This window comes from Pyricularia grisea, assembly GCF_004355905.1.
Source record: "Pyricularia grisea strain NI907 chromosome Unknown Pyricularia_grisea_NI907_Scaffold_2, whole genome shotgun sequence".
Lineage (NCBI taxonomy): Eukaryota > Fungi > Ascomycota > Sordariomycetes > Magnaporthales > Pyriculariaceae > Pyricularia > Pyricularia grisea.
In genome coordinates this window covers 5,357,838-5,368,251 of record NW_022156717.1, presented here as the reverse complement: position 1 = coordinate 5,368,251, position 10,414 = coordinate 5,357,838, and the positions used below count along the sequence as shown (strand labels likewise).

Here is a 10,414-nt window from a genome sequence, read left to right as displayed (position 1 = left end):
GGGGGGGCGAAATAGGCAGCATACCGCAGGTCCTTGTGAACCCTTATCTTGACGCTGACGCTTCTCCCCTTGGGGTCGTCCCTGTCGCGCTCGAGTCCAACGGCCCAGCCGTCACTGGCCAGACGGGATCTAGTCTCGACAACCATGTCCCTGACCAGTTCGCGGCGCTCCATGAGGGCGGCGCCGAGCGTCTCGGCGCAGGCCCACGATTGCGGACACCCGCAGTTGAGGTCCACACCCGCCACAAAAGGGGCGACGAGGGATGAGGCGCGGGCCAACTCGACGGGGACGTTGGCGCCGAACTGGACTATAGTTGGCGGTTGGGTCTGCGGTATGGTTGACAAGGTGAAGTCTTTTTTTTTTTTTTTTGTAGACAAGGATAGCGGGCAAGGTGAGTGAATTTGGCCGGGCGTTTGTGATTGTAACGGTTTTTGCTGGCAAGGGTAGGGCGGCAAGTTGTTATAAAAGTTGCTACGTACCGCTATCTCGTGCAAACTCATTTCGGTTGAACTCCTTGGCCAGTATCATGGGCGTCCAACATATATCTGTGCCATAGGAATGTACGGTTTGGCGGAAAGCAAGCTGAGGGGTTGGCCAAACCGCGGTATAGTGTGTCAGGATTGCGACTAAATACCTAACAATGGTGGTTCAGGGGTTGGCAGTAAGAAAACACTTGCCTTGCTGTACCTGACCATAGGCGCGCACACATAGAGAAATCTGCTCTGGCTTTTTGCCAGGTCAAAGATCTTGAGAGGGCTTTGTGGATCAAATGGTAATCAGAGCTTTGCTTTGAAGACGTAGTGATACTTGAAGAATGAAACAAGACATTTCATAGGTTGAGGGACAATGGTCGAGGTTTATCAACTTGGACCAGACACAAGCATCCAGCCAAGATTTTTGTTAGGAAATAAAGCAGAGAGCAATCGAAAAATACCTACTGGACCTGATCCATTAAATCAACCATAGTGCTGGACCTGGCCGAGTATGCGGGTAATTAAACTGCGCTTGCAGAACAAAGAGCCAGTTATAACAATGAATTTCACAATAGTTGATGGATGCTTGTCTGAAATTTCAGTTTGTAGAAAGGTGATGGTTATCCATGTCATGCGTCGCCGGATAATTTGGTCGTGTGCAAAGAGACGCTAAAAAAACCTGAGTTTACTGAGTACAGCCCGCCATCTGTCAGGTTTGGTCCGTGCGCCATTTTGTGACTACATTTGTTACTCTTTGATATCTTTCTTCTTTACTTTAACTTCTTTTCTTTCCAACTTTTGCCGTGTTTTATCTTAACGTGTTAGGCACTTTTCTATGTGCTCAAATCCTTTATGAGGTTGATGTTTGCTCCTTGTGCAGCAGAAACAGTCCACACATTGCCCACTAAGTCTGACCCCGCGCTTTCGAATTACTTCAAACATTGATTTCGTGGACGAAGTTGTACACAGGTTATTGCAGCTTATCTCTTGAAAGATTATCTCCTCTTCTTGAAACGAATCATGCTAGACCTAGTGCAAGTGCATTAGGGGGTAAGGTAGGTAGGTTGGCATTCTGATGAAGCAAACAGTTTGCTTGGCAACAAATTCCCTTTTCTTTCATAGTGAGGGGCAATATTTCATCATATGTACACTAAAAATTATCACCTATCGACTGAATATGCCCAAGAACTTCATCAATCCGCTTTCCTACCAGCCCCTTTGCAAATTTCATATAATTAAAGACGCCGTTGTTCAACATGATCACAAACTTCTATTTACAGTGTTCCACTTTAGCAGCTGTCTGTTCTGTTCAACCATGCAAATCGTTAGCTGGTCGAGAGCCAGCTTGTAGATTCATCGTTAACAGCCTGTAGGCTGGTTACTCGGTCTTCACCCAGGCCTTCTATCATTCAAGACAAACATCACAGAGATTAGTTCCTCATGGCTTCCAAGTCTTCTACCACCGGAACAAAGCCCACTGATTGAAAGGGCAGCCGAGTTAAAATACAGTCTCTCTGAAAGTAATATCACGCTCCCTTCACTGTTTTTCCAATGCATCTGCGAATTTCCAAGGAACACATGATAATAAAAACATCGTATCCCGTAAATGTACATGACCTCTATCTGCTTCTATTACGCAAATATATTTACCCCCACCCCTGACCTCCAAAAGCCGCATGCTTTTCGATCGCATGGTTCCGTGAACTTGCGGCTGTATGTTCATATCCGGAAAAATATGCTTTCCCCTGTTCGGGAAGCCCCATCGAGTGTTCTGATAGGTCAGCCAAGAGCGTCAATTGTACCAATTTAAGATGTGCATGTCGTTGACACCGGCAGTTGCTCTTTTATCGCGGTGGACTCAGGGAACGACGAATCAGGTTGTCTTTTTGTGATTAAACTTGTCCCAGCAGTCGTAATGATGGCCCAACATAAGTATTCAAAATACTGTGGGCTGGAGCCATAAATACATACTTTTCCGGCTTGTTCTGCTGCTCGTTATTATATTGTTGCAAGCTTGTAACATAGCATTCAGCTGTATCCTTCAGAAACAAACCTACAGAGACACAAACAACAACAAAATGCTCTGGCTCGGTGTCCTCAGCCTAGCTACCGCCGTGCGCGGTCAGAACTATAGCTTCACCATGTTACGCTTCGGATGCTCCAAGGTCGTCATTGACCGCATCGACCCGCTTGTAGACCCGGGGCAGGTCCCATCGCCGCATCTGCATCAGGTTGTGGGAGGTGTAAGTGATCTTTTTTTTTATTTTTTATTTTTTTTTACCAAGGATGGAAAGATAGCAGCCCGACGAGATACTAATCTACTGTCCATCACATAACAAAGAACGCATTCAACGCATCCATGCCGTACGAGGACATTTCCGGGATCGCCAGCTGTACCACCTGCACGTTCGACCAGGACTTTTCAAACTACTGGACCGCGAACCTGTACTTCAAAGCTCGCAACGGCAGCTACCACCGCGTCCCACAGATAGCTAACGAGGTCATCGGGGACGCCAACGGAGGCATCACGGTCTACTATACGGCTCCTGGTCCCAACACCGTGACTGCTTTTAAGCCAGTGAGTTCTTTTTTTGCTGTAATGAGAGGAGGAGAAAACACACCATCTGATAAATTCATCAACTCTGTATTACAGGGCTTCCGCATGCTGTCGGGAGACACCAACAGCCGCGAGTCCAAAGGCCAGGGCAAAAACATGCAGAGCTGCTTCCGCTGCTACACTGGACCCAACTTTGGTGGCAACATCTACTCACCCTGCTTCGATCCGGTGCGAGATACCGAAGGTCTACCTTCAAAGCCCTGCCCGGGTGGTATTAGGTCCAGTGTCATTTTCCCCATGTGAGCCTTTCTTTCTTTTTCTGTGTGTCTTGAATAATCACCTACGTCCCTTGTCTGTGACACAAATGAAGTTGACCAACCTTTTTTTTTCCTTTCATAGCTGCTGGGATGGAAAGAACCTCGACAGCCCAAATCACAAAGACCACGTTGCTCATCCCGTAGATGGCCCGGCTTCTTTTGCTCTTGTGGATGGCCAATGCCCCGAGTCACATCCAGTCAAGATCCCTCAGGTAGGTTAGGCTCTTGATGGGGGGTTTAGGCAAGATGTGGATGGGATGGGAGTAGTTACAAAAGCAGTGCTTACCGTTGCGAAACTAACTAGGTTCACTACGAGATTGTCTGGGATACTACCCAGTTCAACGATGTTTCTCAATGGCCGGAGGATGGCACGCAACCCTTTGTGTTGAGTAATGGTGATAGGTGAGTACTTTTGTTAAGGTCTCATTACCGAGAGAAAAAAAAACCAACTGACACTCTGCATAGCACCGGATTCGGTCAACATGGAGACTACCTCTTCGGCTGGAAGGACGACAGCCTGCAGCACGCCATGGACAATCAATGTTTTGGCCCGAGGTGCCAGGGCCTGACGACCCAGACCTTTCCAGTGGCGAACCAGTGCTCAGTCGAGCCTATGGTGAGCGAGCAGGTAGACGGTTGGATCGATTACCTGCCTGGCCAGGCGCCTGCGTGAGATGAGCTGCTCTGAGCGCTTGGGTAACAGGTGTCTATCTAAGTTGGTTCGGCGAATAGGGACAACTTGTCTCCTGTTTGTCTGCTCCTATGATGTCTGTAAAGCAAGGTTGGAGATCAGTCTTGGTAAATTTTGAGCCATAGTCTCTGTAAGACTCTCATCTGATCTCAAGTTGGGGCTAGCTCGATGCTCTAGTGACTTGGTCTTTCGACATATGGCTTGTCTCGTCTATCTTTGATTCAATCCTCAATACTAACCATAGAATATTACAATTATGTCTGCGAATAGCTTGACCTTTTTTTTTTTTTTTGCAATTTTGGAATCAGTAAACACATGCTATTGACGCAGTCGACAAATTTCAAAAAAAAAAAAAAAAAAAAAAAAAAAACTTTACTCTAATCCGATGTCCTGGCTCAGTAATAATTAGAGCAACGGTGCGAACCGCCCCTGATTTGAACAGGCATTCATCTGATGGACACGCAGCATGCATTCTTTGAACATGGGATGCTGTCCATGAGTGGAGACGGTGATGGTGTTATACTCGATCAAAGACAACTACTACCATTAAGTAGTAGATCCGTTCGTAACAGACTTTTCTGGAAAGCCTTCCAGATGAAGAAAAAAAAAGCAAATTATCCCATATATCGCTGAACATCATGCCATGTTCGGCCCGCGGCTGCATATCCGTGCCGACAGGGGCGACTTGCAAACATCAGATGTTAGTCACCACCATGCATCCCTCTCCAACGTATTCAGGGAACCTAAAGCAAAGAGCTGAGAATAACATCGTGACGAAGCTGACAGAGTACTAGACGCAGCTTCACAATGTACGATGCCAACGCCGGGATGTCTGTAAGCAACGGTTGAACGTTGACTCTGTCAACACCTTCAACAATGGGCCACTCACTGACGCCAATATAAAATGCACTGAGCTCGCTTCAATCTACATCAAGGTTATTGTTTGTTCAGAGAGCAATTAGAACAAGCAGGAACTTGAGCTTTCTCCGAAAACCCAGTTGTAATCCTTTCTTTCTTTCTGCCCTTCTAGACCGAACTCTGGTCATCCATATAAACAAACAGCCACTCTCTCGATTATATAGAACAAAGTCTACAAAAGTCAAGACATAAAAACAAAACACACACGCACAAGCCCCTCCAAAAAAAAAAAGATGAAGCCCACAGCAATCCTCACCGCCGCGCTCTTCCTTGCCGGCGGGGCGGTGGCCAACACGCTGCCGCGCCGGGACCTTCCGCCCGTGACGCCCGAGGAGAACAACTTCATCCTGGAGGGCATCATCGACGTGTTTGCGAACCGGCGGTTCGACAACATGGCGGCGCTGTTCACGCCCGACGCCAACTACTTTGTGCTGGGCGACACGGAGCCCTTCTCGGGCGACCACACCATCCCGGACACGGTGAGGCTGGCGCGCAAGGTCTTCAATGCGTTTCAGGATTACGACTTCACCGTGCTGTCGCGCACCGTCACGTCGGAGCGGGCCATACTCGAGGGTACGGTCAGGGGCACCAGGCCCGACGTCGACGGCGAGCCCGTCTACAAGCAGACGGCCGTGCTGATCCTCAACACGGTCAGGGATCCCGTCGACGGCAGGGTCAGGATCAAGGTGCTGAGGGAGTACTTGGACCTGGTGACGCTGCAGAAATTCGCCGAGGAGGTTGGCATGCTTGACTAGGGCGTTCTCGTTTTTTTTTTTGTTTTTAGGCTGGGTCGGGAAAAAAGTAAAAGTATAGTAGGTTACTGTCGTGTATCAACGATGGTGTTAAACATGAGGCAATATGGCTTCTAGCATATGGATCGGAGTTGGAGTTGGAGTTGGTTTCAAGCGAGCATTCGCCTGTCATGGCCTGGCGTACACCTCTTTTTTGGTTATTATTTGTTTTGCTTTTCTTTTTATTGGAGGCAATCGCATCAATTTGGATGCATATTTGGCAGGGTGACTGACGTCTTGGGTAAAATACCATCTTTCTTAATGTAAATATTTCATCTTGGGGATTTCGCTTTTTTGAGACGTTCGTCAATCGTAGACCTCTCCGCAAGTCACACATGACATACAATGGCAAGATAAAGTGCAGAATGCATGCAGAATTCTTGAATGATGTTCCTCTTGTTGAACCACCTTTTTTAGAACTTTTCTAAAGACTGCTATCCAAGTTACCGGCAGTACTCTAATGAACATAGAACCCCTGTCCTAACTCTACGGCAGGGTCTTGACCTTCTCGTGGAACAGCTTCTCGGCGCCAGCCCACACCGGGTCATTCTTCCAGTCCTTCAGCTTCAAAAGGTATGGCAACAAGTCGTTGCTGAACGACTCTGAAGCCTCCCGCGGGAGCAGACTCGGCAAGTGGTCGATGCTGATAACGCTAAGAGGAGGGCCCTGGCTCAAGCCCTCGACGGGCACAGTGGGCTTGTCGAAAGTGGTGGCTACAGTGTAAACGGGGACTAGCATCATGTTAGAAGAGCGTCCTACACATATTTGGTTTGGGATAAGATAACTCTACCAACTTACCAGGGTTGAAAGGGTTGGTAGTGTCAGCTGAGCAGTCGTTGATGACGGAGAGCTTGCGCTCTGGCGTGTTGAGCGACTCCATGGTCACAAACGGCGGGATCTGCTTGTTCAGGTAGATGCAGTTGACAAATATGTCACTCTCAACGATCTCCTTGAAGGGTCCACCGGGGGCAGTCTCCTCCATATCCCACTTGAGGATGTTCTCATCAGGAATGCCAGCCTTCTTGCACATGTCGACGGCACCACGACCGCAGCGACCCAGGGCACCGATGACGATGACGCGGGGCAGCCTGCCAACCTTCTCCTTGCCACCAGCAAGAGCCTCCTTGATATCGCCGACCAAGGCAGCCTCGTTAGGACGGCTCTCAACGCTCGGCAGGGGCTCGCCGCTGTGGGTCAGCTGCCAGGCCCAGTTCTGAAGCGCCAGCGCGGCACCAGCAAAGCCGGCCCAGTAGCCAAATGCAGCAACACGGCGGCCGTCCTTCTCGAGGAACTCAATGTCAAGGAGCATTCCCTCGCCATCGTGATACCTCCGGAGGACCTTGTCCCAGCCTCCCTGGTTCTTGTAACAGTGAGCGAACTGGATGTGTGTGTGCTTCAACGGGACTGCAGGGGCAAAGTCAGTAAACCATCTGCGCGCGCAAAACACAGCGGTTTCGGATACACACAGTCCTTCTCCTCCAACTCCTTGAGTCCAATGACAATGTGGTCCTTGGGGATCTGCTCCCAGCTGCCCTCGGGGACGAGGGTTGCGCCAACAGCCTCGAACTCGGCGTCGTCGAAGATGCGGACGGGGCTGCGCTCTACATTGACCGTGTAGCCGGCCTCAATCAAGGCTTTGGTGGTCTATAATAATCATGCGTTGTGGTTAGTCACAACTTTGGCGTCCGTTGGCTCCAAAAGGGCAGAGCGGTATCGGCGCGCGGTCGCGCTGGTTAAGCTTACAGTGGGTGTCAGGGCGGACCGGTGCTCCAATGGCTTGGTCTCTGACCGCAAGTGCAGAATAGACGACATTTTGATGAAGGCGGCAAAGCTGAAGAACAAACACCCACACAATGAATTGGTTGCGCAAACTCAATGGCCAAATATTGGATCAAATATTTGGCGATTCAGTTTTATATTCTTCTCTCTGCAAGCTGGAAAAAGTAAGGCGGGGCAACTGATAATCGCAAATAAAATAGACAAATCTATGAGTGAGTGACTCAGTACGCACTCAATTGACCATTCTGTTGTTGTATTTGGTGGGGTCGAATTGTTATGACGTGAATAGCTAAAGCCCCACTGGACCCTTGGTTTTGTGGGCGGGCAAAAATTCCAACTTTTTTTATGGAAGAAAAAAATTCAAAAAGAAACGACAGCTGCAGGGTTCGAACCTGCGCGACCGAAGTCATAAGATGTCTGAATAGATAGGCGAATTCAAGTCTTACCCATTAACCACTCTGGCAAGCTGCCGATGGATGTCCGAGCAGACCGTTGGTATTATAACCGGCGAGATTTGGCAACCACGCCGTTGTGTAATCGTTGGCAACTTGCAGTTTGATTTCAATTGTCGACTTGCACGTTCCGAGGGAAATTTTCCGAACGTCCTGTGCCTTTGATGATGGTCTGGTCTATTTTTACTGATCAATCCTTGTATTCTATTGCTGCACCCTCGGGTAGACTTCCTACACACGTCACGCACGTGGCCATGGTATTGGGTGGGAGGGAGCCGATAGATGGCATTATAGTGGAGTATACACAATGAAACATGGCGTGAAAATGCATTCTGGCAAATACTCAAGTCCAGCCTTGAAGCATTACCCAGGACCTTATAAATCTCGATATGTTAGAAATCAGGATCCAAAATGTTTCTTTGACCGTAAGGTAGGTTATAGCGAACTGATCGGAGATCTGCAAGCTGAACCCCGGGACTTTGGGTCAGGATGTCCGGCCTCCGTTGTCGTTGGCCTCAGCGGCAGTTTGGTCTTTAGCACCGGCCGTTTGCTGTGGACCAGACCAACAAACAGCACGTGCATCGCTAAAAAAACTACTTTATGCGCGTCGCAACAAACATGTGCGCCATCATGAATTGAAACCCAGCGATGCGCTGCGCAAGTATGCATCTAGAATTTTTGATAGGATCTCGATTTATCTTTTATTCTCTGCTTTTTTTTTAAGTTCTATACACTTTGCCATATCATGATGATTTGAGTTCAGAAGGTGGCCAGTTCAAGGCAGTTCATGTGCGGTCGCGGAGAAGTGCAACCGCGAAAGTTCAAAATCATAAGCATCAAGCAACAAGTTCACAAAGCATATCGAGCTCTGTTCTTGGCAAATTCGTCAATGGGCAGGAAAAGCCGAAGCGGTAGGAGTAAATTGTCTCATGTTTCCAAAAAGTCTGGAGATTGATGCCCCTTCGCAACCCGTTTTCCAGAGCAGCAGGGCCCTGTATTTGGGCGCGATGAGACAAGATCAGCCCCACGAAACCAAGCTGTCGGCCAAGATCAAAGCAATCAACAATGGAAGCTTTGCTCTCCGGTTGGCGGCCTCTGACATGAAGAAGCTTTACCCGAATACAACGTCACGCCTTAAAGGAAGCCAAAAATGCCCCGATCGCCGCGTTTTTGTTCTTGTCGATGCTTGTCTACGCTTGATGCTAACGACTTTGAATACGCGACACGATCACAACCATCATTATCAAACTGCTAAGCGTCAGCAACTCTCTATCTTTCTCAGCTCCTGGTCGCCAACAACACACCTACATTTGACCTAAGATAACACGTAGCCGGATCTTCTCTATATCTCTATCCCCCGGTCTATATCCCATCACTTGACACCTACACATAATCCCCTCTCTCACATCTCATCCGCCAACATGCTGTCCAATCGTCGGTCCACCATGATGGTGCCGCAGCAGGCCGCAGCACAGATCCAGGCCGAGATAGCCGCCAGCGCGGAGCCAACAAACCTCCCGTCTAGCATGCTGACGGCGACGACGGAGACTCTTCCGGGCTTCCGCATCAAGATGATCATGGGCGCGGTCAAGGGCTCCTCCGTACATGAGCGGCCCAAGCCGAGGAAGAACAGCACCACGTCCGGGTTCCTGCGCAAGACGGTGTCGCAAGAGGCGCGGCACCTCACGCACGCCATCTACGACGCGCGCAACGAGGCCCAGGAGCGCATGGAGCTGTGCGCCGTCTCCATGGGCGCCAACGCCATCATTGGCGTCTCGTTTGACCAGAGCGAGCTGATGGGCTGCGTTCAGTGTAGCGTCTGGGGTACCGCGGTGTTTGTCGAGAGGATAAAGGAGGACAGTTCTGTCTGACTGCCAAGCAGAATCACGGAAACCCACAAAACGAACGGGGCCAAGTTCGAACGTCATGTCCGGCACATGACGCGCGCCTTGTTCTTTGGGTACGAGTTAAGGCGTTGTTTAGTTGCTTCATCTTGAGTGCTTCTTCTCGAACGGTGTGATGGATACGGTTTAATTGATTAACACTAATAATTTCCACTCTGGCAAGCCGTTGGACGCAGGGCGCCTTACGTCACTCATTTGAAGCTACATGTTTCATAAGCTTCCTTTTGTTCAATGTCAGACTTCCTTCTGTCTATTTAATCTCCGCCCGCTATTTTGATACTACCACGTTACAGTCTACTCACTTCCCTACTCGCCTCGAACCCCTGCCATCCTAGAGCTGTCATAGCCATCATGTTTACTACCTACAATAGTAACCAGGCCCGAACACAAACCAACCTGTCCTATACGCTGTAATACCTTGTTGCCATTAGACTATGGGCTACTTTAATGCATTTACACCCCCTCCACTGACTCTTTCCATCGCATTCGCCTTCCTATTTAAGCTATCTGGGATATCCCAGCCTTGTACTCA

At 49.1% G+C, this 10,414-nt stretch overlaps 6 protein-coding genes across 6 annotated transcripts in view; 4 read left to right on the top strand and 2 right to left on the bottom strand.

Annotated features, from left to right (window-relative positions):
• The window catches only part of PgNI_04169 (uncharacterized protein), a gene marked incomplete at its 5' end in the record, with an annotated part of 1,827 nt that extends 863 nt beyond the window's left edge, over positions 1-964 (bottom strand). The window contains 4 exons of the mRNA XM_031124220.1: positions 25-352; positions 480-582; positions 693-756; positions 939-964. Coding sequence (XP_030984282.1) covers positions 25-352; positions 480-582; positions 693-756; positions 939-964 — 521 coding nt within the window. The remainder of the gene's footprint in view (positions 1-24; positions 353-479; positions 583-692; positions 757-938) is intronic.
• A 1,587-nt stretch (positions 965-2,551) lies between these two features.
• PgNI_04168 (uncharacterized protein) lies at positions 2,552-4,020 on the top strand (the record flags this gene model as incomplete). Its single annotated transcript, XM_031124219.1, has 6 exons — positions 2,552-2,716; positions 2,815-3,051; positions 3,127-3,329; positions 3,430-3,559; positions 3,652-3,749; positions 3,813-4,020. The coding sequence occupies 6 exons, from the start codon at positions 2,552-2,554 to the stop codon at positions 4,018-4,020; spliced, it is 1,041 nt and encodes a 346-aa protein (XP_030984281.1).
• A 1,169-nt stretch (positions 4,021-5,189) lies between these two features.
• PgNI_04167 (uncharacterized protein) lies at positions 5,190-5,711 on the top strand (the record flags this gene model as incomplete). The annotated part of the gene is made up of 1 exon (XM_031124218.1): positions 5,190-5,711. The coding sequence occupies one exon, from the start codon at positions 5,190-5,192 to the stop codon at positions 5,709-5,711; it is 522 nt and encodes a 173-aa protein (XP_030984290.1).
• A 395-nt stretch (positions 5,712-6,106) lies between these two features.
• On the bottom strand, positions 6,107-7,827 carry PgNI_04166 (uncharacterized protein). Its single transcript, XM_031124217.1, has 4 exons — positions 7,491-7,827; positions 7,214-7,391; positions 6,546-7,151; positions 6,107-6,478 (listed from the first exon to the last, which is right to left on the bottom strand). The coding sequence occupies exons 1-4, from the start codon at positions 7,557-7,559 to the stop codon at positions 6,234-6,236; spliced, it is 1,098 nt and encodes a 365-aa protein (XP_030984289.1). The 5' UTR covers positions 7,560-7,827; the 3' UTR covers positions 6,107-6,233.
• Positions 7,828-9,078: 1,251 nt separating this feature from the next.
• Positions 9,079-9,297, top strand: PgNI_04165 (uncharacterized protein; the record flags this gene model as incomplete). The annotated part of the gene is made up of 1 exon (XM_031124216.1): positions 9,079-9,297. One exon carries the CDS (start codon positions 9,079-9,081, stop codon positions 9,295-9,297), a length of 219 nt encoding a protein of 72 aa, XP_030984288.1.
• Positions 9,298-9,399: 102 nt separating this feature from the next.
• Positions 9,400-9,849, top strand: PgNI_04164 (uncharacterized protein; the record flags this gene model as incomplete). The annotated part of the gene is made up of 1 exon (XM_031124215.1): positions 9,400-9,849. The coding sequence occupies one exon, from the start codon at positions 9,400-9,402 to the stop codon at positions 9,847-9,849; it is 450 nt and encodes a 149-aa protein (XP_030984287.1).
• Positions 9,850-10,414: the final 565 nt, after the last annotated feature.